General features: G+C 43.2%; 1 protein-coding gene across 1 annotated transcript in view; it reads left to right on the top strand.

Annotated features, from left to right (window-relative positions):
• The window catches only part of FTO (FTO alpha-ketoglutarate dependent dioxygenase), a 247381-nt gene that overhangs the window by 72435 nt on the left and 148553 nt on the right, over positions 1 to 26393 (top strand). The window contains exon 7 of the mRNA XM_077931554.1: positions 6312 to 6431. Coding sequence (XP_077787680.1) covers positions 6312 to 6431 — 120 coding nt within the window. The remainder of the gene's footprint in view (positions 1 to 6311; positions 6432 to 26393) is intronic.

Below are 26393 nucleotides of genomic sequence, written 5' to 3'. Positions count from 1 at the left end.
TTGCCCTCCATACTCAACTCCTGGTCCTCTCAGACACCGGCTGGCAGGCAGTAGTACTTCCCTACACTCTGAACTCCTTTACCCTATCCTCACCCCAACAGTAGATCTCAATTTCTACACGCCATGATAAAGCAAGAGAGTTTGGAGTTGCCCGTTCATGAGCTTTTGATCCCACCCTCCCAGCCCCTTTCCCCAAGATTAGCTTTCCAGTCAGAAAGTGGGTTAATTCCACACAACAGCAGGCTCCCCCCTCCCTCTCTTCCTCCCGACAAGTCTCTCCTCTCTGCCACACATGTGGGCAACTTATCTGTGGTTTACATTGCTGCGGAGACACATTTCTTTGTCGAATCCCACTGTAAACGGGAAGCCTAGACATCTGCGGTGCTAATGCAGGTCTTTGATTCTCCCTTAACAAAAAAAAAAAAAAAAAAAAAAAAAGGAGGAGGAGGGAAAGAAAGAAAGAAAGAAAGAGAAAAGAGAAAAAGGACCACATGCCTTTTGTATACTAATTATAGAGTAATGCTTGGTAGGTTCATGGCCTAATACAACTGGTATGTTCTTAATCTGTGAGGCATATGTTGGAAGAAAATCTCAGCTTTACATATGAAGTCCTAGAGATAGCTCAGCAGTCCCCCAGAACTTTCTTCAGTGCAGGAATTCTTTGCTGGCGAGAACAAAGGAAATTGCAATAGGAGCATTGCTTGATGGCTTGCAACAGGCATCTGGTTGGCCACTGGGAAAGCAGGATGCTGGACTAAATGGACCATTACCTGATCCAGAAGGCTCTTCTTATGCTCTTATGACTGGACACTCTTGGGGGGGGGGGGCTTTATGGTGCAAAAACTGCTCTGAGAAGGAGGGGAGAGGGCTTAGTGGCTGATGCAAAGGTCAGCCAAGAAGTGCAATAGACAGCTGGGCTCCATAGAAGAGGGAAATCAGCTTTGTGAGTGCCACAAAGGGCAGCCAATCAGCGCTGTCAAATTTGTACTTTCTGGTTCAAAGCAGAACAGGTTTCCCCTAAGTTTGATCTCTGTCAGGAGTGAGGAACTTGTTCCCCTCCATCAGATGTTGGAGTACAATTCCAATCATCCCTGGCCATTGGCCTTGCTGGCTCAGAATAGGACTTCGATTCCTACAATATTTGGGGAGCTATAGGTTCCCTAGTCCTGATCTATGTGGAGATGGTGAAAAATGTCCATAAACTGCAGCGGGGACTCTTCCACGGTGGGCTTGCCGCATAAATACTTTTCTCTGCAAGATTCTGGCTTATTGCTGCCAGGTTGCAAAGCAGGGGAAGTCCGTATGTGAAGGGGGGAAGGTTCTCTGAACCATGAGAGCCCTCTAAGCAGTAGAAATTGGACCAATAAAAAAAACACTATTCCTACCCTTCTCAGTTTTATATTGCTGTGTCCAGAATGGCAATGACCCCACTCCATATCTTTTCCCTTGACAGCCTGAAAGATTGTCCCCGTCCATCTGTGGATTTCATCTGGCTCCACTTGTGATCCTGATACTTGTCAGGCCTTTGACTTGAACCCAATAATGCACTCTAATTGGAGCTTGACTGGACTGCACAGGGCACAGAACCACTAGATTGAGAGCATCATAAAAACATCACAGATTAACAAATGTGTCTCGCTCTCCTGTTTTAAAATTAACAGACTGTGCCTGAAACACTTGGCTAGTGTTACGTAGGTCGGCAAAGAGTGTGATAAGCTTATTGAAGTAACTACTTGGGGCAACTCTACTGAGGTACAGCCATCTTTACAATAATAAAAAAGGCAACAGCACACACAGTTGTTACAGAACGAATCAAATTACCCCTTCAAGCAATCAGGTGATTGTTTGGTCACTAGTAATTTACCCTGAAATATATGATCTGGCACTGCTGAATGAATGCTGAGCTGTTGATCTGGCCAGTGCTTGAGATTTATTCAGCTCCTGGGATGTGTCTAGAATGGTGTACAGAGATGGGGGGTGGGTATCACTCATGAGTAAATAGCATTAAACAGAGAAAATAAAATAAGTTTGCAAGCAGTTGCGCAGGTCTGCAGGAATGCAAAAGCACCATGGTAAAGTATTCAAGCAGAACTCCTATCTCACTATTGTAAATTACAATTATATCTTTTCTGCATGCAGCTCCTTCCCTCAATTTACCTCCCACAATATTGCCCATGAAGTTGGTAGTCAACATGGCGGCCTCCAGAGTGCCAGCTCCCATGATCCCAATCCAGCCCGGGCAGTCATCAGTTACCCCTGCTCAATGCAAAATATAGGTTGTATCCAGTTAAGTTCTGCCCATTGGAATCCATGGACCTACGTTAGTCATGCCAATTCATTTTGGTGGTTCTACGCTGAGTAGAACTAACATTGGATACAACCCTGTGCCCTTTAGGGTTTGGAACAATGTGATTCCAAAATGCTGGATTCAAGGTAGCTGGGCTTGCTGGCTAGGGAGTAGAACTCAGTTCCTAGTATCATAGTGATGGTCATCTCTCTCTCCCCCTTTCCCTCTCCCAACAGCACCAATTGTCAGTGCTGTAGAGTGGCATTGGACACTCCTTACTACAAAGGGAGTTTGCATTGCTTCTAGGTGAAGGCTGTTTGTTAGGGTGAGGTCCGTGGCTCAGTGGCAGAGCATATTGCTTGCATATAGAAGGTCTCTGGTTCCAACCCTGGCATCTCCAGGTAGGACTGGGAGAAAGCCCTGTCTTGGAAAACACTGGAGAGTCACTGCCAGTCAGTGTAAAGCAGACAGAGCTAGATGGACTCAATGGTCTGAGTCAGTATAAGGCAGCTTCCTATGTCCCTATGGCTTACCTGAGCTTAACGCCCACTGCAAAGGTGTTGTGTTGGCAGACTGTTAGGTCACCGCTTAGAAGAGTGTCGATGTACACAGCGAAGGTAAGGTTAACGTGTGTGTTTCGCGCATTACACCGAAATGGCAGCGCAGTCGGTGGCCAGCTGGCGTTGAAGAGAGGAAATATAGATCACCTGCCTAGGTGGCATTTCATAAGCCAAGTGCCTTTAAATAATTAACGGAGGACCCCCCATCCGGCTCACCAAATGTCAGCCAGCGTCCGCTGGCCTTTTCCCCGTGCCTTATCGACTGTAACTCTCAAAGTGTGCCTTTAATAATAGCTTAAAGGGCGAGCGGAGAAGAGTTGGATGTGACGCTGGGGGTAAATCAGTGCTGCAAACAGAGGGAGATCAAGACAAAAAAGTGTGCAGCATTATGTTGTTCTGCTTTTACAATGCACTCTGGGGTGGTGCCATTCAGCTTACTGCTGCGGCCTGATTTGGCTTTGGTATGAATGATTTCCCATTGAAAGAACAACACTGGCACAAACAAACAAATTTTTTTTGGAAAAAAACAACAACTTAGCTTTGTTCAGAATCCGGGTGCAAATATGTGAATATTGTACATCAAGCATCAGCAGGGAAGGCCTACAAGCTGCCTTCACTTTGCTGTGGTTCCGTCCTCTTCTCTCCCTCTTCCCGCTTCCACCCTACACTGGAAGCCCTGCATTTCAACTCTTCCTGTGGCAATTCACCCATTTATGGGTCTGCCATGGACAGTCAGTCAGGAGGTGACATTCCAAATTCATAGAATCATAGAATCATAGAGTTGGAATCGACCACAAGGGCCATTGAGTCCAACCCCCTGCCAAGCAGGAAACACCATCAGAGCACTCCTGACATATGATTGTCAAGCCTCTGCTTAAAGACCTCCAAAGAAGGAGACTCCACCACACTCCTTGGCAGCAAATTCCACTGTCGAACAGCTCTTACTGTCAGGAAGTTCTTCCTAATGTTTAGGTGGAATCTTCTTTCTTGTAGTTTGGATCCATTGCTCCGTGTCCGCTTCTCTGGAGCAGCAGAAAACAACCTTTCTCCCTCCTCTATATGACATCCTTTTATATATTTGAACATGGCTATCATATCACCCCTTAACCTCCTCTTCTCCAGGCTAAACATGCCCAGCTCCCTTAGCCGTTCCTCATAAGGCATCGTTTCCAGGCCTTTGACCATTTTGGTTGCCCTCCTCTGGACACGTTCCAGTTTTGTAACAGTACAGGGGCAAGGAAGATGAGCTTAGCCAGGCAAGACCTTCTCTAAGAATACAAGTTGCTCAGAGCTTTGCCGCTTGAACTTAATAGGGCCTGGTGGGATCAGCTGATTGAGTCCTTTGCCCAATTACTAGAATGGTACTGCAGATCTATCATCTATCTATCATCTATCTATCAATCATCTATCTATCTATCTATCTATCTATCTATCTATCTATCTATCTATATCTATCTATCTATCATCTATCTATCATCTATCTATCTATCTATCTATCTATCTATCATCTATCTATCTATCTATCTATCTATCTATCTATCTATCATCTATCATCTATCTATCTATCTATCTATCTATCTATCTATCTATCATCTATCTATCTATCTATCTATCTATCTATCATCTAGTATCCCTCTTTATAGTCCCACTATAGACCCATATATATGGCTTATACTGGAAGGATGACTCAACTTTAGCTGAACTCCTGTTAGGGAAGGACATGTGTTATTAAGCCTGTATACCAAGAGAAGTTAAACTATTTGTGTAACCTTTCTTTCAAAACATCTAAGGTGTACCTCTGTTAACCGGTGTCCACTAATCCTACCAATATGTTTTACCAACAGGGTTGTCTTTAATTTTTATTTTATTTTATCTATAGCCTTTTTTGTTTAAACAGCTTCTATTGAAAGCAGTTACACACATCAAACGGGCGTTTAGCGACTGTCAACTAAAATCACTTTCAGACTTTTGTATCTGATCTGTTTAGCCTGGGGGAGGAGGAAGCAGTGAAGGATTTGGGGAGGGGGGGAGGAAGCAGCAGCAAAGAAGAGAATATTATCAGGTGAGAACTTAATCATTGGACTTTGAGGGGGAGGGGGTTCAATGTTGCTCCATCCACAGGTTTCTCTTTGTTTGGCCCATCATAGCTTCAGTCAGGGTAAACAGAACAAAATTCTTTGTGGTCTCAGGTGAAGATTGAAAGGGGATTCAAGCCTGTGTATAAAACACAAAGTACCATAACAAAGATAAATACACAGTTCCAATTGACCAGAACTGATTTTTTTAAAAAAGAGGAAGAGAGAGGGAAGAAAAGAGAGTGGGATCTGGGTATCACAAAAGAAAAAGGAGGAAAAAAAGAACTATGCTTGAAGATTAACCAATGAGCTCTCTGAAGTTGCATTGTTGCTCCTTAACTACAGTAGTGGCAACACAAGATACTGAAAGGTTTTTCTGTCTTTCCTTCATGTCATTTTGAAAGGCACCATCAAATGTTGGTGGAGTCCACTGGAAGGGAGCGTACAAAGGAAAGGGTGGGGAGACTCCATTAAAGGGCACACGGTTTAGATTTAGTTACTTTTGCAGCACGTCACTGACTGCATGAAAGCAGGCTAGGAGATGACGAGCCGAACTACATGATCAACACACTTGTCTGATGAACCTGTTGCTGGGTTGAACCACTGCACATACGTAGATAGCTTTTCGGTCTGATCTACCGTAGCAACATTTTGACGTTCTTACAGTGCAAGCTATAAGATAGGATGGTTCATGTGATAAAACTGTCAATGGGCTGTACCATTTCAGATTGCAGGTGGGTGATCTCACGTGAATATTAATCCATATTAAATAATTTCTACAAAGAAAGCTCACTGGAACCTATTTCTTGACATATTACTTGTTCTGGGGTGTGTGTGTGGGTATGTGGGTGTGTTTTATACACACCTACCCACCCGCTCTTGAGATTTCCTCCATGCAGTCTGCCATAGTAAAGTCCAGCTACAGACATGTCACATAGGTCTGATTGTACAGATTGACGCCAAGAACATAAAGTCGTGCTATATTGAATCAGATTGTAAAAATACAAGGAGAGCCTGCTGAATTATGCCTGTGGCTCATCTAATCCAGCAACCTAGTCTCATAGTGACTGACCAGATGCCTGTGGAAAACCTTCAAGCCTGCAACCAAGTTTTTCCGTATTCCAGTCTCTGAAACCCAAACAGACTAAGTTGCGAAGGATAATAATAATAGAAGGTAGAAGAACAGTCGCCAGAGTTGTTGTGTGTGAGAGCTGGAAGTGGCAGGCAGAGAGAGGCATGTCTTGCTCTGTGCTGAACCTAAACTAGCATTTTTGTAAACATTTGTTTACTCCTATACAGTTGATTCTCCTCTGTTTTTCTGCATAGGCAGAAAAGGTCCACTTGGGAAAATTTTAAGGGGGGGAAAACCCCATATTGTCTTTGTTGCAGGTTGAGTTTGAATGGCTCCGACAATTTTGGTTCCAGGGTAAACGTTATAGGAAGTGCACTGACTGGTGGGACAAACCAATGGCTGCGCTGGATGAATTTTGGAGGAAGCTGGAGCTCATGGTATGTACCAGTTTTTGGCATCATGCCTCCTAACCATACTCTGCACCCAGTTTTCCCAATTGCTGTGGGTTGGTGAGTTGATGGCACCTTAAAGCTCCCAGCTCCATTTTAAGACAATTAGGCTTCAGTTGATTAAGCTTATTTTGAAAGGGAAACTAGTTGGCCCTGGACTAATCCTGCACCTCGGGGATGCTGTTTTGCCCTTTTGTTGCCAGTCTACAGGTGAAAGAGTTGCAGCTACTTAACAAAGTATGGGTTCTCTTTTCTACTCCTCTTCCTTGTCTTCTTAACCCAACTTTCCCCAGAAGACTTTGTCTCCACCGCCCTGTTCTCCATTCACTGTTGTAACTAACCCAAAACACCTGGCACTGAAATAATGCACATACTTTTCCTATTTAAATATTTGAAAATTTGAGTGAAGCAAGGGTGCACAGGGGTAGAGCAGACCAATGCTAATTCCTAAACCACAGCCGCATTGGAAACCTATGGCAGGCTTAAGTAATTCCCTCTCATTGAGTCTAATGGGAGGGAGCAAGGGAAAATATAGATAGTTTTACCCACCACACTTTTTCTGCTTCCCTCCCTGCTTCACCTCCTGAGTTGGATATGGTTTGGATACAGTGGAGGTAATGCTGATGGACTAGGTGCATATGATTGTCCAGTTAAGATACCAGCCTTGCTCCTCTTACCTCCTTTCCTTTGTTCCCCCGTGTCAGATTATAGATTGCAAAACTATCGGGGCAGAAACCTTGCACTTTGTAAATGCGTATTGATGGTACTATTTCTGTGTCTCCTTCTTCTTCTTCTTCTTCTTCTTCTTCTTCTTCTTCTTCTTCTTCTTCTTCTTCTTTATTCTTTTTCTTCTTTCCCCTCTTTTAGTTTTAAGACAACCATTGAATATACCTATAAAGAAGGAAACTAATTTTGTTAATGGTTAGTGCTTAATACAATAATGTCTTAGGAAACCTTAGTAATTCTCAAACTGTGCTGTGAGTTCCTCCCATGCAGCATAAAACGTGATGATCTGAATAATGAAGGCCCTGTTTTGAGCCCAGCGCCACCCTGCACACAGTGGAAGCTGCCCTCCATGCCTCTTGCTTGGCCCTTTTGGTTAAACCCGCCCAATTGGCACCACCTATCCAGTGATGCAGGGGAGGTACCAGGTGAGAAGTCCCAGAGAGCAGGAGGAAAAAACTCAAGAGGAGAGTGAAATCTCGCTCAGGGACTTAGGAGTCGAAAGGTGGACAGAGGGACACGCAAGGATCCAGTCAGGCCCCAGCTTTTGCCAGAGAAAGTTGTGCACTCAGAGCTATCCATGGTGCTGACATGTGACCCCACATCACCTTATGGGTTCTTCTTGTGGAGGACTGGTTGGAGTAGTGGGAGCTCATTTTATTTATTAAACTTTAACAACAACAACAACAACTTTTTATTTATACCCCGCCCTCCCCGGCCAGGGCCGGGCTCAGGGCAGCTAACACCAAATATGAATTACAATAAAACATAATAGAAACAGAAACAGAAACAACAACAACAACAAACAAACAGTTAATTAAAATACGGCTTAAAATACAGCTTAAAATGCAGCCTCATTTTAGTAGTAGCCCATAAATCAAGACCATAAAGGGAGGAAGCATCAGGTATTCACCCGAGCCAGCTATCCATGCTGGTCCTACATGGGCCAGCAAAAAAACCAAGAGACAATTTATATACCAAATCCCATATAAGGGGTCAGAGTGAGTCTAAGCTGAACAGCTTCGTCTTGCAGGCCCTGCGGAAAGATGTCAAAGATGCCCTAGTCTCTTGTGACAGAGCGTTCCACCATGTCGGGGTCAGGGCTGAAAAGGCCCTAGCCCTAGTTGAAACCAATCTAACCTCCTTGAGGCTCGGGACCTCCAAAGTGTTATTATTTATAGACCTTAAGGTCCTCCGCAGGGCATACAAGGAGAGGCGGTCCTGTAGGTACTATGCAACCCAAAGCAAACTTCTAACATTAAATAAATAATATACATTAAACCCATAATAAAATAAAGCATAGAAAAATCTAAAACACATCCATATTTTTAACAGGGAGATTAAAACTTCCCACCCAGTATAGGAGACCACAGATCTTTAAAAGCCAAAAGCCTGGCAAAAAAAGAATGTTTTTGTCTGGTGCCTAAAGATACGTAATGATGGCAAGCCTCCCTGGGTAAGGTATTCCACAAATGGGGAGCCACCATTGAAAAGGCCCATTCTCACGTCACCACCCTTTGGACCTCATGTGGAGTAGGGCTTCAGATGATGATTGCAGAGTCTGGATCAGTTCATATGGGGCGTGTGGGTCCTTGTTGACAGAGTGCTAGGCTCATGGACCTTTAAGGCTCTTCACTTTTCAGAAAGTGGGTGGAGCCTGAGAGGATTAGTTGGCCCAAGAGATGGGGAAAAGTCCCCGCTTGAGCTCCAGACCATGCTTGGGGCTATCTGTTTTGTTTTGTTTTTTCAAATTTTTTATTGATTTTCCAAATTTATAAACAAACAAACACACATAAATCCTGACTGCAATTATCCCACTATTATTAACATTGTTAGGTGACTTCCTCAACCCCCCCCCCCCGGCTGAATTTCAATGTATATCATTGTAACAGTTTTCCAAGACTAATTTCTCATAAAATTTACTTAGTCAGCTAACTTCTTTCTTACTTTTCATATAAATTTTAAACATATTATTACCCTATTTTTTGCCCTATAAGACTCACTTTTTCCCTCCTAAAAAGTAAGGGGAAATGTGTGTGCGTCTTATGGAGCGAATGCAGGCTGCGCAGCTATCCCAGAAGCCAGAACAGCAAAAGGAATTGCTGCTTTCACTGCGCAGCGATCCCTCTTGCTGTTCTGGCTTCTGAGATTCAGAATATTTTTTTTTTCTTGTTTTCCTCCTCCAAAAACTAGGTGCGTCTTGTGGTCTGGTGCGTCTTATAGAGCGAAAAATACGATATATAAAATCACATATTTAAATCCTAAGCCAATCTGGTATTTGCAAGTATTTCTATTTAAATTATATTTCCTATTTAACTAAATATTCTTTAAATTTCATCCATTCTTCTTGATACTCCTCCTCCTTCTGGTCGCGGACTCTTCCGGTCAGGTCGGCTAGCTCCCCAAAGTCCATCACCTTCATCTGCATTCCTCCACTGTTGGCACTTCTTGTGTTTTCCAGTTCTTGGCTACCAAAATCCTTGCAGCAGTTGTGGCATACAAAAACAATCTAACATCTTTCTTGGGACAAATCCGGACCTATTATTCCAAGAAGGAAGGCCTCTGGTTTCTTAATAAATGTATATTTCAATTCATTATAAATCTTCTCCCAGAAGTCTTTCACCTTCATGCTTGGTGCTATCTGAAACCCAACATACCACCTGGCTACCCATGCCACCCTCAGGTGTCCATCATACCAACTCATGGTAGGAAAATATGTCCCTATTCAAAGGGCCTTTGCTGTGGCTAAGTCATTCTGCCACATCTGTATGTGGGATTGAATCAGGGCTGATGCTGTGATGTCACACAGGGATCTGCCTTCTGTGCGTGATTTAGTCTTCAGGGCTTTGCCTCTTCCCTTCATCAGAAGGCATGCCCGGGGTGTGTGTGTGTCAGTAATTCTTACTCTTACCCATTTGCAAAGTGACTGGTCCTCTTTGAGCTGGTTGAGAGGTAAAGCTAAACTGTATTTTAGCACATTTGAAGAGCCTAGGCTCCCTGCTCCCCAAGCTTCCCATGTTCTTTAGTCCACATATCAGATCAGAAGCTTCTGTTCTCCTCCTTATGACCACGCTGGAGGAGAAGGAGCGGGAAGTGCACACAAGCCGGTCGGTGTGTGTGTCTCATCCTCATAATGTTAATCCATAGTTTACTGTTGCATTCAATTCAGTTTTTGAGTCTAATAAGAACGTCTGCCAAATTTGAAATTAGGGCGTGGGTAGTCCTGCAGCTGTCTGGAACTTGAAAAACTCTGATCTAAGCGGTTTCCCTTTTCACTCTTGGCTACCCTTGGGGTTTTTGTTTTTGTTTTGTCTTTGTTGGTGCTACAGTCATAGCCTTCTCCCCCTAGTTAGCTGCGTCGCTTAGCAAGTCTGAAATCAAGATGGTTCCGTTGCTACTTTATCTCGGCTGCGTGTTGAGGACATGGAAAAACCCTGCAAACCCGGAGAATTCTCAAGGGCTGAGTTGTCTGCAATTGGTGTGACGTCTCCATGTGTCTCTAATTAGAAACACGGCGCTGTCAAGTGTATCTCCTTTCAACGGGACTTGGGACGATATTTATCAGCAAGCTTGCAAGGCTTTTTTGGAGGCCAAGACAGAAGCTGCTTCTAATTTAAATCTTAAAAAGAATGGCTTTAATGTTTATGACTCCTAACACATTAATCACAATTAATTTGAGCTATTGAGGAAGACAGAAGAGAATGTTAATAGGTAATGTCTGTTGTTTTTGTTGGGTCTCTAAGTAAATTTGGGTGCTTATTATGGTTGGGATTCAGATTTACTCTCTTTCAACTCACCCCTCCCCAAGTTGGTCGTATTCCTTTCATACCTATCCCATGTCCCAAACTCTTAAAAACACTAGCTGTTGGGCAGCAGGGGGCACTGTTGAGCTAGTGTTAAGGTAGGCTTCCAACAAGTCCGTTTGGGAAATAATAATAATAATAATGCAGCTACATGTCGGTATAAGTATCAAAATTTACCCCTGTTTCTTCAAGTTAACCATAATCTCTAAGATTCCATAATACAGGAAATCAATTGTGGGCTAACAAATTCAACAGCAATTTAACATTTTTTAAAAGTGCAGCGTGTTGCGACAGATCTGGTTTCTGTAAAATTAAGCTAATTTAAAACAACAAAAGCAAAACCTCTGGATGTTTCACATAAAGATAATGCATTTGTTTAAATTATAAAGACAAAACAAGCTATTTTGGGGGGTTGGGGTTGGGGGGGAGGAATGTATATTTTAGCGTCCTCCTCACCCATATATGCAAACCATTTCTGCTTTTCTCCGAAATCTGTGACTAACAGGAAAAACAAAACCATTAAAGCAAAATTAATTCCTTCTCTTGTTTGAGGTGAACAACTTTTGTCATTCATTTTTATATTTATGCCTTTGATCTTTTCTAATGGGAGATACTCTTGAGAATTGCTTCTTTTGTAGATTTTTGAAAAATAAATAAATTTTGGAATGTTAATTCATTCATGTTAACAATAATTTCCTGAGTATTCTAACAGAAACATATTACAAAAAGTTTACATCGCTGGGTCTGTAGCTCATGGATGTCTTCGTGCGTGTGTGTGTGTGACATTACTGTCTCTGTGTGTATTAGTGTGTGTGTATCTTCTACTGTTTGTTCTTGGCATTCTTCCCCTAAGGATAGTTTCCCCTCACAGCTCACTCTTGTGATGTAAATGTTAAACCTTTCATTTGAATGACATTCTGATAAAACCACATTCTCTCCCACCTTCCCTTCTCTCTCCATCCCCTCCCCCTGCTTATTACTGCATGAATTTATGAACATTGAAAGGCAAACCAGTTTAAAGTTTGTGTGTCCTCTATTTCTTTTCTGTTTCCCCCAACCCACCCGTTTAACTATATGAAAGCAATTCACGTATTTGTGTGTATATCTCTATATTTAATTTTAGTTGCCCGAGATTAGCACGTTATCATGCTCAACATCAAGATAAAGTTCTCTGCGAATTCAAAGGCAGAGTTACCATTTGAAAGGGCTTGTAGAAGCTTTGCTTTCTGGGTAGAGTCTGTTCTGAAAGGCTGAAATCTCATGTGATGCCAGGGAGCTCTTGCCGAAGCTGTTCTGAGATTCAGCGCACAGACAATTTGTCTCCCAGGGTCTGGTCTCATGCAAAACCTCGCAAAACTGACATTTATTTTACCTATAAAAATGTTTTAACGTTTGCGTTGAAGATGAGGGAACGAGGAAAGATGTAAAGGGGGGGTGGCAATGAGAGAGGAAAAAACAATCCAAGAAGAATCTCAACCGTTTCCTTCTTCCTTAATGCAAGATAAAATGATGCAGAAATAATGTATTTTGATTGTGGAGTAAACTTGATTTTTAAAAAAGAATTTACCGTTGAATGACACATTTCTGCAGATTCTTTTTTTTTTTTTTGAACATTCCATTTCATATGTGTTTTTTAAAATGCAAATCGTGTCGCATTGTAGGAAGCTTCCCCTCCTTCATTTGACAGTCCGTTTAACAATAGAGTTGTGTATTTAGAATGCAGTTGGCCTTGATGACCTTCATTCACTCCACTGCGTAAAGAAGTATTATTAAAACGGATCTGTTTTCTTGCAGTATCAAAATCTCAACAATTTTTCATTATGCTAGGTAGGGCTAAGCTCCAATTAATCCCAACCATTTCTGGAGAAATTTGGTATGCGGACTGTGCTCCTGATCTTTAGAAAGATATACAAAGGTTTGGCTAAACAATAATCTCCCAGGATATAAATAAATGTTTTGCTTTCTATGTAATACTGTGCTGAGTGGAGAGGAAAATGCAAACTTAGCCCCCTATTCAACTATTAATACAGCAATGTAGCTTCCTCTAATAATATAGCAGCTTGGCTTCATGCTATGTTGAGACTCATTTGGGAGGAAGGATGAGAGATAAATGTAATAAATAAATACAGTTAATAGTTTATTTATTTCATGAAATTTATATAAATACAACAACACCCCACTCGAGTTTGGTTCACAAAAAGAATAAAACCATCAAATTCTCATTTAAAAATCTAGTTAAACCCAACAATTCGAAACAATCAAAAAATAGTTAAAATTAACGATAAACTAAAATTGATCTTATAGTGTGTCAGCACCCGCACTTCTGAACTGTTTGGGAAAAGCAGGCATTAATCACCACCTGAAATGGTTCCTCTGTTTTGGTCAATATGTTGCAGCTTTATCGTTTCCATCGTGGTATTACCACAAAGCTTCCTGGAGTGACCTGATGTAGTGCTCTTGTCCCAGCTGGCATGAAGGAATGGTTGGTGGTTATGCACCATCCCACATTTCATGTGCTCGCTTGTTGCTGTTTCCTTCCTTTCTTCTTACCAGTGAAACTGACAAATGTGCAGGAAAGCCTTGTCAGTTTCGCTGGAGCAGTGTTCAACTCATTTCTGTTTATTTTATTTTTTTAAAATCGAAGTATATTCTCTTTTGAAGGGGTTGTGGGAGGTGCGAGTAAAGAAGTTTAAGAGAGAAGGAAACGGCGAGTGGGAAGGGCTGAATGTGCCTCTGGTTATATAACAATAATAATATCTTTATTGTCATTGCCCCCTCTCGGGGACAACGAAATTACTTGGCTGCTCCATCCACCCAGGTAGGGCACTCCACACAAAATCAAAACAACTATAAAAACACTAATTAAAACAATACAGTATAATACAGCAAGGAAGATTAGATGACTTTCAAAGTCCAGGCTTCCCATTCAGGGCCGAGATCGCTCTGGAGAAGAAGCTGTTCTTAAGACGGCTCGTTCTTGTCTTCATCGTCCTGTATCTCCGTCCCGACGGCAGGAGCTCGAGAGAGAGCAACCTGTGGTGCCGGCTTGACTTTGCTGGTTACTATGGCTGGGTGGGATTAAATAATGCATTGTGTTGAAGAAGAGCACGCCTCTTTTGCCGTGAGTCAAGGGAAGACAGAGGGGAAATAAGATGGCATTGGCCAGTACCGAGGCTGAACCCATATACAGTGGAACCTCGGGTTAAGTACTTAATTTGTTCTGGAGGTCTGTTCTTAACCTGAAACTGTTCTTAACCTGAAGCACCACTTTAGCTAATGGGGCCTCCTCCTGCTGTCAAAGCACGATTTCTGTTCTTATCCTGAAGCAAAGTTCTTAACCCGAGGTAATATTTCTGGGTTAGCGGAGTCTGTAACCTGAAGAGTCTGTAACCCGAGGTACACCATACACTTAAAACACATCACTTCCCCCAAAGAATCCTGGGAACTCTGGTTAAGGGTGCTGGGTATTTTAGCTCTATGAGGAGGGTCCTGGATTCCCAGGATTCTTTGGGGTAAGCCATTTGCTTCAAATGTATTGTGTGCATACAGCCTAGGTCCTCTGAAGAAGGGAGGGGAGGTCAGTCTGCAAAGGGTGATTTCTGGGCACGTCAAGAGTGGTGGAGCTGGCTCTGTGCTTTGGGCGGCAGTAGGGGGCATCTGGCAATTCGTCCTTCAGGGTCAGGTAGTATAAGCACATTTGAGGATCCTCTCTTGCCCTTTGCGGTACAAGCATTTAAGAGCGCATGGGAGTATTTGGTGGCCCATCAAAATGAACTGGGGGGGAAGAGGCTGTGAGGAGGGAGGGTAGACATAGCCTGAGCTTCGGGTGCTTTATACGAATAAAAAAATTAAGCCCAAAGTGAGAAAGTGTGATTTCTAGGGAGATGAGTGTGGGTGTTCGAGAGAGTCTGTTTCTGTTGGGAACTCATCCCTAGGCCAGACCTCTGTTAATAGTGACTGAAGAGACGCTAATGTAAAAAAGAGAGAAGAGGTTAAAATATTGGAGGGGGGAAGCAAATACGAAGTCTTTACAAAAAGAAAAGATTTTGTGTCTGCAGGGATGCAAACTCTGTAGCTTTATAGTTATGTCTGGTTGGGGTGGTTGGTTTCCACGTTTGTTGTTTGTTGTGCATACTGAACGTTTTTAGTATATGTGCTACCAAAGCAAGTGCTATACTGGTTATTCTTATTGTACATCCCAGGGGCTTTGGCACAAGGCGACTAAATAAATTCATCACCATCATTACTTAAACTGAAATCTTCAGTACAAAAATGTATGACAGCAGCTTGGTTATATGCAAAATAGCAAATAACCTCAGGTAAGCCCTTGGAAATAATCCTTCTAACTCTATAAGGAGGTTAATTGCCTCCTTATTCTTGCTGCCACCGATAGAAATTTGACCACCATCAATGAAACCCATGGAATTTTGTCTCCCAGCAAATATTTGACAGAACTGAACTGGCCCTCTTGGTTTAATGTGGGTCCCCCCCCACCACCACCATGTAGTTTATTGTCTGTGTATGCAAATAGTTTGCTTGGCTAACGAGCAACAAATTTGATATGGTTTAGACTAAGGAAGGCTGACATGTCACTGTAAAACCACCTCCTTGTATAAGCTCTCAAGTGATTAAAAAACCTGATACTAGCTAGAGCATTTGAAACTGCATTTTTGACTTCCCCGTTTGCATACCAACACCAAGAGTCAGTCTAAGGAGCCCTTTGAGGGGTGTTGAAAGGTACCATTCCTCCCAGCTTGGTGTTTGGAAGAACCGATAAATATGAGTGTCCATAGTTAGAAGTGAACATCCCACTCTTTACTGCTAAGGACAGCTGCCCATATATAAGTGTGGTTCTTCACCTTTAGTCCAATTCTTCTGTATGCAAGATTTTTCTTTTTGTGTGGTCGTTTCAAACATTTAAGAAACATCAGAGCTTTTGTATGATTAGGAGGCACTTTTGTCAAAATAAAACTGTCTTTGTTAAAGCTTTGCAAGCCTAGAAGCAGCTTAGAGCTCCAGTGCACACATCTCCATTTTTTAAAAAAGCAACATGATGATGATGATAATAATAACAACAACAATCAATTTTATTATTATTTTGCAAAAGCCAATTCTGTTTTATAAAATAACCACAGCAGCAGGGCACTAATTTACTAGAAATGCAAACTTTTCCCTGATCCTTGCTGATGAATAGCTTTTAGTGAAAGAAATTTGTACTAATTAAGCAAAGTTCATTTACTCAGCTTTTTTTAACAGTCATGTATGCAGAGCTTTAGGCCACCTAAGTAACATGTAATTGCTGTGTGTTGTTAAATTGGCTTGACAGCCACATCAACAATAACAATTGCAGCTTTTTATAATTTAGTGTTCTTATTGTAACTTCCAATTGCCGTGCTGGAGAGGACAAGGTGTAGCCAGTTTCCACCTGTCTAACAGTTTAGGCTGCAATCCTAACCCCATTTAGCTGGGAGTAAGCCTATTAATTCAATAGGACTTACTTCTGAGTAGATATGGTTAGGATTGTACTGTTAGAAAGTAACCTGGTACGCCAACACCACATTTACTTAAAGTTAGTATGGGTGACTGCAGTGTCACTTATTGTCAAATGGATGTGATTAGAATTATATAGTAAACCTAATCCATAATGTCCAAGTTCCTTATAGGTTCACATTTTTGGCAGGAATAACTTAATAATTTGCTTATTTCAAATTCTGAGGAGTGTAGAATTAAATGACTGAACATAAAGCTAAACTCTATGCAAATGAGGGAGGCAGTAACCTTTTTTTAAAAAAAGAACCTTAATTGAAAAGTTAAACTGAGGACACGGCATTTTTTTCTCTCTCCTCTCCTACCTGGGAGTGCAATTTGAAATATGTTTCGGCAAGAACAAGCCCAATTGATTTCAGCAGGGCTTACTTCCTAATAAATATGTTTATGGCTGAGGCTGCGGTGTTGTCAATCTCCATAAGTGTGGAAGAAAATTCAGCACTCTCCAGTTGCTGAATGACTATTATTTTTTAATAAAATAGTTGTCTTCCACATCTCCCTCATATAGATATATTTACAATTCTGAGCGAATTCAAAGCTAAGCTTCCAAAACAAAATGTGTGCTCAAAGCACAAAGGGCTGTGTTTATGATTCTCTTTGAAGTGGTTTTTTTCCTCCTTCTTTTTTCTTTTTGCAATAGGATAAGGAAATTTTTTAGAAACTGTCTGATAGTGTTCAGGGTAAATACTTAAACCCCTTTAGAGAATTTCACACACAGATACTGTGCAGTAAAAAAAAAAGGATACTTATGTTTCCTAAAGCTGCTACAGCCTACAGCTTTGTACTTAAAGACAGAGGTGTTGAATAGAATTCTACCGAGGATACATCCAGTGACAATATCTACAGGAACATCAGAGCAAACCAGTGGATAGCACTTGCTTGCTTTCTTTTTTAACCCTTCTGTGGATGTGCGGAGATCTACATCTGTGTGCAGCGCTGCCTGTTTCTTGAGCTGGAATTGATCAGCACCGCACCCCCGCATCTGAAACAACAACAACAACAACTGCAACACTGTGTGATCTCTGCACAAGGAATAGTAAACGCCCAACAACATGCATGCTTCTTGATCTGATGGGGGGGGTCACTTTTGGGGGGGGGCCTGACCCTGAGGTTACTTTGGCCTATTACCAGGCACCAGGCCTTTCATGCTGCAACCAAGCCTGCCCTGTGGAACTCCTTGCCAATAGTGTTTTGGCAGGAGCCACCGCTGCTTGTTTTTAAAAGTCTTCTAAAACCTGTATTATTCAGACCAGCCTTCCATATCTGCTAACCAGCTCGTATTGAGATGCTTGGCGTTTTTTAAAAAATTGTAATACTGTTGTTTACAGTCTGTATCACTGCCTTGCGTCTCTAGTAAAGTGGCCTCCAGCTACTCTGGAATGCTGTGTTAAGTTTCTCTGCAAGCACAGCGTTCCAAACCCCATTGTACCAGTGGCAGCAACATGTCATTGCAGAGTAGGGGAGGGATTGTGAGAAACAGAAAGGGCAATTGCCAGCTAGTGGTCACTGGGAAGAACTGCATTGCCACCACTTGGAAACTGGTGAGTGTGGTGGCAAAAAAGGCAAATTACAGAATGTGTATACAGTGGTACCTTGGGTTACAGATGCTTCAGGTTACAGATGCTTCAGGTTACAGACTCCACTAACCCAGAAATAGTACCTTGGGTTAAGAACTTTGCTTCAGGATGAGAACGGAAATCGTGCTCCGGCGGCGCAGTGGCAGTGGGAGGCCCCATTAGCTAAAGTGGTGCTTCAGGTTAAGAACAGTTTCAGGTTAAGAATGGACCTCCGGAACAAATTAAGTTCTTAACCCGAGGTACCACTGTACACACACACACACACACACACACACACACACACACACACTTTTGTTGCTACCCAGTTGCTACTCAAAATGCAAGCCAAAAGTTTTTGATTTTTTTTTTAAAGCACTAAATTGGAGGCAAAATTCAAAATTCACTCTTTTTAACAGTGGGGAAGTTGCATATGCGTGAGCTCCAGGGCAGGCATTATCATCTTTACAACTATAAGCAAGTTCTGTTAAAGTAGCTTCATGACATCTCAGTTGGCCACTTTTGCTCGCTCGTTTTGGACTCAAGGGTTGGAACTTTCCTTAAGTCATTGATGATGCACCTGGGATTTCTCTGTGCTTGTCAGCACAGCATAGCTCTTCACTCCCCCCACACCCGAGGGATAATACCACAGTCTTAGGAACTTTAAGAATCAGCCTTATATTGAGTCAGACCATTGGTCCATCTAACTCAGTGTTTCCTACTGATTGGCAGCAGCATCTCCCTAGTGTGTCAGACTTGGCTGTTTCCCAGTCCTACCTGGAGATGCCAGGAATTGCACCTCAGGACGTTCTGCATATGCTCCATCCCTAAGCTATGGTCCTTTCCCTAAAAACCGTTCTGTGTGTGGGAAGTTCTACATCAGCGGTTCTCAAGCTATGGGTCCCCAGATGTTGTTGGACTACAACTCCCATCATCCCTGACCACTGGTCATGCTGGCTAGGAATGATGGGAGTTGTAGTCCAACAACATCTGGGGACCCACGGGTTGAGAAACACTGTTCTACATGGACCTTCCATCTGTGATGGGCATTGTAGCTATTCATACATTCAAAACAGTGGCTTGGTTTTTCGATAGATATTTGGCCTTTGTAGTATGTTCCAGCACACAGTTTAAGAATCCTTGATCTACAGATGCTCTCCTTCAGCCACCTTCTGCTTCTCACCTGCCCCATCAACTTCTTTATGGATTCATCCAAGGTTAGGCATTTTGAGAGAGTCTTCTCTTTATGATTGTTGACCGAAGTCTAGAGATCATGCAGTGTGTTTGTCTATATACTCCCCCTCCTCCACTTAGCTCTCCACCAACACTACCAAACATATAGAGTAGTATAAGATTAAACTCGGAGTGAAAATATAAACAGACATATTTGCACTGTGAAAGAGAACAACCCTGGTGAAATACACAGGAGGCTGGTTGCAGTGCAGCCTTGTTAGAGTTTGAAAAATTCGGACAGCTGGGAGACTCTTCTTCCAATATTAACTTTGACGTTACTTTCCTTTTCAAGTATGGATGCTAGTAGCAATGTGAAAATTCAATCAACTTTTACTATTAGTGCTCTGCAACTTACCTAACTTTTTTTTTTTTAAGATCCTGTAATTCAGAAATTAATTTCAGCTTTGGTTGTATGGGCAGTAGGGGTGGAGTGAACCCCTTAACAGGAGTGGGGAGAGAACTCCAATAATTGAGTTTAATGAAAACAAAACAAATTTAACTAACTAAGAATCACTCTTGTCACAGTGGCCAGCCTGATGCCTATGGGAAGACCACAGCTGTAATAAATATTTGGCCACAGAATGATTCGTAGAGGCATTTTTGCTGAGCTTTGTGTTTCCTGTGTCTCTTTGGCCATGCAGAAACTGAGAAGCTGGCGCATCCTGATATTTTGCCCTCCCTGTTGAAGCCCCAGCCAGTAGGCATCTTCTTTGCCTTCCTTCCAAAGATGCAGCCAAGGAAGCAGTTAAGCAGAAAGAGGGACCAGCCCTTGCCATCTCAGCTCAGCTTCTTCCAGCAATTATTGTTAAGAGATTTCTCTCTCCGATATTAACTTTGGAGCCTATGTGTCTGGAAGCAGCTCGGGCAGTTGGGCTTAAACTGAATAGGCAATAACAGGATCATTGATGTCGGCCGAAATAAAAATGCCTTTCTTCTTTCCCCGTTTAACACAGCTGAAATGTCTCTCTTAAACCTTTGCACGTGCAAAGTCAGAATGGAAAAGAAAAGCACTATTTGGTACCTTTTAAAATAAATAGCGCTGTGTGTGTGTGTGTGTGTGTGTGTGTGTGTGTGTGTAGAAAAAGGTCTAAAAGGCAAGCCCGAATGCTTATCTTTGCTTCTGCCGGTGCAAGGGTGCTGCTGTGTGTCTCATAAAGATTTCTGGCACTGTGAGAAAACCTGGTCAATTTCAGATTCTTTCTTGGGACCTGTCTGAAGTGTTGACAAGCGGCTCGCCTGAATATTAATACACTCTCCATCATCAAAAGCTGTTGCATACCCAAAGGATGAGAAATATTTTAATCAGCTTTCAGCTTGTCTAGCAAGAGTCAGTTTATTCCATTGGGATTATACATTCGTACACTCTTTTCTTTTTTTTTGTCTCCACGCGCTCTCTGTCTCTTTTTCTCTGCTACTTTAAAAACTGGAGTTAAGCAAACATCTCCCCCCTCCTCATTTTCTTGGGCTGCCTTTGCTGTGATTTAATTGCAGGATTTTAAACAATTAAATATTAAAGAATATATTTTATTTTTAAAAAAACTAGCCAACAAACCTGGGGGTAGCCAGCCTCTTTATTTTCCTGTTCCTTGATGAAGTCCCATAGAAGGAGGCTAAGGCAGGGGTGGGAAACTCTCCACTCTGTATTCTGAATTTAACCCTCAAGGCCCCTCTAGCAGGTCCTTGGGACCCTCCCCAGGCCACACCCCTCACTGGCCTTGCTCCATAGCCCCCTCGCCCCATGCTTTTTGCCTGGCTGGAGTGAGTTGTTGAATTCTCATAATGCCTCTTGTTCGCTTGGATGGAGAAGTGTGTCTGTGTAGAAACCTCTGGCTTTCGTGTGGCTGGAATATAGATTGTCAGAGAAAGGTAAAATGCACTATTGCCTATGGCCGCACCAACCACTCACATGTACTTCCCAGAAGACTGCCTACAGGGGAAATGCATCCCTTGGGCTGAAAAGGGTTCCTCACCCTTTGCCTTCCTTATTTCTTTGTTAGGGACTGTGTCACACATTTTTAGACCCAGTTTTAGGAACAGCTGACCACTGCCCCTGTGGCGAGTTGTGCCACTGTAGAGTCTCAGTAAAGATTCTTCCTTATTTATTTATATTTTTATACTGCCCTATACCCAAAGGTCTCAGGGTGTTTCACACAAAGGATCACATACATGAAATCAAAATACAAACAGCAACCCAATACCCCCCCCCCCAAAAGAGCCATCATTTTAAAAAGGGTATAGGATGTAGATCAGGTCAGGCAAAGGCCTGATTAAAAAGGAACGTTTTTGCCTGGTGCCTAAAGGTGTATAGTGAAGGTGACAGGCGAACTTCCCTGAAGAGAGTGTTCCACAGATGGGGAGCCACTGCAGAGAAGGCCTGTTCTCGTGTTGCCACCCTCCTGACCACTCGATGAGGAGGCACACGAAGAAGGGCCTCAGAAGATGATCTCAGGGTCCTGGTGGGTTCATAGGGGAAGAGGCGGTCCTTGAGGTATTGTGGTCCTGAGCCATTTAAGGGTTTATAGTTCAAAACCAGCGCTTTGAATTTGGCCCGGAAACTAATTGGTAGCCAGTGCAGTTGGACCAGGATCGGTGTAATATGCTCAAACTGTCTTGCTCTGGTGAGCAACCTGGCTGCTGAATTCTGTACCGGCTGAAGTTTCCGAACAGTCTTCAGAGGCAGCTCTATGTATAACACATTGCAGTAATCTAACCTTGAGGTTACCAGACCATAGACAACAGTAGTTAGGCTATACCTGTCCAGATAAGGGCGTAACGGGGCCACCAACCGAAGCTGATGGAAGGCACTCTGGGCCACTGAGGCCACCTGAGCCTCAAGCGACAGCAAAGGATCCAGGAGTACCCCCCAAACTACAAACCTGCTCCTTCAGTGGCAGCGTAACCCCATCAAGAGCAGGCAACCTCCCAGATCGACTGAGACCAGGCTGGCTGTTGGTTTCTCCCGGGTGCAGGAGGTTCTGTTGGTGAACTTCCTGTCTCAGGGAAATATTGGCTGAGAGGCAAGGTCTCCTGGACTTCTGGTGCGTCTTGTGTTCCTGGTCTTGCACTTTGCTTCTGCTTGTTGTCTTGTTCTCTGCTCCTGCCTTCTGGATTGCCCTCTGCTCCTAAGTGCTGGCTTCCTGAGTTCCTGGCTTCCTCCTTGATGCCCCAGCCCTCATGTTAGTTGAGGGTGAGATGCGGTTAAAGGCAGGGGAAGGCAGTCTATATTCAGCCAGAGCAGGTCTACTTACAGGACAGAAAAGTGAGCAAGCTTTTATAGAGAGTCACTGCGGGTCACACGACCAACTCTGGCCAAGGGCTGTAAGGGGGTTGATGGCCCTGACTTCAGCCTAATTCCAGGCTTCAGCCAGAGAGTACAGTGCAGGAAGAACTTGGTGGTGGTTGTGCAATTATTTGTCTTCATACTGCTTTTCGTCTAAAGAACTCAGGGTGCGTGCACCCCTTTTATTGTCACAATGATCCTATAAGATAGATGACACGCAGAGAGTGAAAGTGACTGGCCCAAAACCATCCAATGAGCTTCACAACAGAGTGGGGGTTTCGAACCCAGGTCTTGCCAGTGTTTGTCCGACATTAGAAGTGTTCTGCTGGATCAGACCAAAGTTCTATCTAGTCCAGCATTCTGCTGCCCACCAGGGCCATTTAGAGTCCTCCAGGAAGCCCAGAAACCCATGTCAGCTATTGTGACATCCTGATTTTGTTACCGAAAATAGCATGGCTAGAGCTTCTGCCATTGATCTGTGCTATCCTCCTTTAAAGCCACCTAAGCTAGTGACCCTCACTTCACCTTGCAGCAGTGAGTTCCATAGGTTAATTACATAAAGCACTCTCTTTTGTCTGTCTTGAATCTATTGCCCATCTATTTCCTTTGGTGACACTGAGGTCCAATGCAGTCTTCCCAGTTGTATGAGCCCAACCAACAGCATAGCCGATGGCCAATGGAGTTGTATAGCCCAAAACATTTAGAGGGCACCAAGTTGGAAAAGTCTGTCCTGGTGTTATGAGAAAGAGAAAAAGTTGCTGAAGGCTTTGCATACACATTGCCCCTGTGTGTATTTATTGATGTATCTATAGTCCATATGTACACACACACACACACATATGCACACAAACACACATAATATATATGTATGTATGCATATGTAGGGACACGGGTGGCGCTGTGGGTAAAACCTCAGCGCCTAGGACTTGCCGATCGCATGGTCGGCGGTTCGAATCCCCGTGCGTTGCCGTCATTCGGTCCCAGCGCCTGCCAACCTAGCAGTTCGAAAGCACCCCCGGTGCAAGTAGATAAATAGGGACCGCTTACCAGCGGGAAGGTAAACGCCGTTCCGTGTGCTGCGCTGGCTCGCCAGATGCAGCTTGTCACACTGGCCACGTGACCCGGAAGTGTCTGCGGACAGCGCTGGCTCCCGGCCTATAGAGTGAGATGAGCGCACAACCCTAGAGTCTGTCAAGACTGGCCCATACGGGCAGGGGTACCTTTACCTTTATGCATATGTATCTCAAGGGGTATGCAACCTATTATAAGAATAAAATCAGCAAATAGCACCCATAAAATGTCAGTTTGCCTCTGGGATGTTGCCAGTGGAAAGTGCAGCATTCGTCCTCCACTAGGGCTTGCAATTAGACCTAAGGGAAGCAACCAGCCTCTTGTTTGCTGCCCTTCAGCCTGATGGGGATGGTGGGAATTGGGCTTGGAGGGAGCACACATTTTCCAAGCTCACCTAGTGGATCCTTTAAACTGCAAGTGAGACTGCTCTGAAGTTTAAAGGATGATGCATGGTTTGGAGAGGATAGTTTTGACTTCAGAAAACACAGGTACATCTGAGCATGCATTTCATTGAAAGCAATAGGGGTGTTAGTAGACTGCGTTCCAAAAGAGCTGAACATGGGATGTGCACCTGGTTATCCTTAGCATCTCCTTAGTTGGATCAGCCTCGGGCACTGGGAGCTGGGGAAAGGGATCCACGTTTAAGGTTAGAAATCAACAGCATGTTGTATTTAAATTATAGGGGGCGAGGAGTAGGAAAGGAAATTTTACAGATAAAAAGTAGAAGCAAAATACAAAAATGTATTTTCTCTCTGTCTTCCTACCCTTGTTTCTTTTCACAGTGGAATGTCTTGTGTAATTTAGTGGGTGGGGGATGCTGAGAGAAAGTTGGAAGGGGGCTCTCCAAGAGTGGCTGTAGCAGCTGTTGGAACTGGTAGCTGCTACAGTCACAATAGGCTCCCCATGGGTCACATGGAGCCTTTTTCAATAGCTCCTGTGTGAACTCTCCAAGTTAGCAAGTCAAAACAGGTCAGAAGTACAAATATTTCTGCTTAAGTTATTTGTAGATCGTACCCCATGTGTCCAGGTTGGACTAAAGAAAGGAGGTAATTTTTGTCTAAATACCATAAGCCTTATTGTTTTATTCTCTGAGAGGCAGGAATCTAGCTTTAAGGTACATGGAAAGATAATGGATTTAAATATAATCTGGATGTAGCTGGATAATTTCTGCAACTGTCTTTCATCCAAAGTTTCATAGGTATTGAGCGTTTCTGAATAAAGCATAAGCTTGGAAAAGAAGTTAAAGCTAGAGAAAATGTGCATGCATTTAAATATTAAACCATCCTTCCTAATGTCTTATTCTTATGATTCAGTCCTTTCAAACTGGCACAATATGTTAAAGAGTTTCTCTTCCTAGTATCTCCCACTGTTTGTGCCATTAAGCAGTGCTGGAGTCTTGCTTATATGAGGTGTTACGATTTCCTGATGACTGGTTATGTTATTTATGATGCAAAGAGTGTTAATCCTATGGCAATTAACACCCAATTTGGCTCAACAGCATGGTGATGATGGTGGTTAAAGATCTGCCTCCCCCCCTTTAGGTGTTCAGTGTGTGTTCCTGATTGGCTATGTTTACTTTTGAGGTTCTTTAGGCTAAGCATTTCCCTTTTTGATTTGGAAGTTGCTGTATCTTTCATATTCTATGATGCATTGTTAAGAATTGGCACCAGATGTAGCCAGATAGGTTGATAAAGCAGAACTGAGATGACTCGCTGCCCACGCCAACAGTTTTCCAAAATGTGCAGATCGACTCCAGAATTTATTATTATTTTTATTATTTTCTCAATTTTTCCACCCTGGGAATCTGGGGAAATTCCTGGGCCAATCCAAGGAAAGCTTCACAGAGCTCATCCATCTCTCAGTAGCTTTTCTGGCCTGTTGCTTTGCTTGTGCATTGTGTCTTGTTTCTCCCCCACCGTTTGTGTGTATGTGTGTGTGTGTGTGTGTGTGTGTGTGTGTGTGTGTGTGTTTGTTATTTGTCTCTGCAAAGCAGAGGAAAAGCCATACAGTTAGCAGTCTTGACAGAAAGTGTTGAGGCACATCAGACAATTAGCCTCACTTTGCAGGACAGAAAGCAGAAATGCTTCCCAACCACCACCTTTTGTTATACCTAGCTGTGTTTAAGGCATATCCTTGCATATGGCATTGTGGCTTTCAGCATGACTTTCTGTTTAAGGTTGTTTTACTGCCGTCTGCCAGTCAACCGTTGGCTTGTGGTTAGCTGTAGTTCTCTTATACAAATATGAGACATTCTTTCTGTTGTTACACACACACACACACACACACACACACACACACACACACACCCCTTTCCTTCTTTTCCGGCTTACCTTCCATCATATATCATTAGTTTCACTCGTGCTCTTAAAGGAGTGATCTGTGCTTCTATTGTTTCCTCTCAAGAAGCCTAGGGGAGGAGAGGTAAGAAGAAGGACATTCCCCAAACCACAGAAAAGCACAATGGATCAGTTCTAACCATGCCTAGTCAGAAGCAGACCCTGCTGATGCCCAAGTAAGTGGGGTTAGGATTGCAACCTTAGTCAGCTGTACTTGGGATGTGGACATGTGTTCTGGGCAGCGGTGGCTGCTCTCTCTGTTACAGAGTTCAGAGCTATTCCTTATTCTCTTGTCACCTGGGCTGGATTCAGATAACCTGGTGCACTACTGGAAGCCATTGCAAGGACTCCTGCTAGTGCAACAGGACTCCCCCCTCTCCTTCCCCACTTCTGCCTCCTCCCAA

Source organism: Podarcis muralis, chromosome 7 (assembly GCF_964188315.1).
Source record: "Podarcis muralis chromosome 7, rPodMur119.hap1.1, whole genome shotgun sequence".
Taxonomy (NCBI): Eukaryota; Metazoa; Chordata; class Lepidosauria; order Squamata; family Lacertidae; genus Podarcis; species Podarcis muralis.
This window is presented reverse-complemented; position numbering and strand designations above follow the sequence as displayed.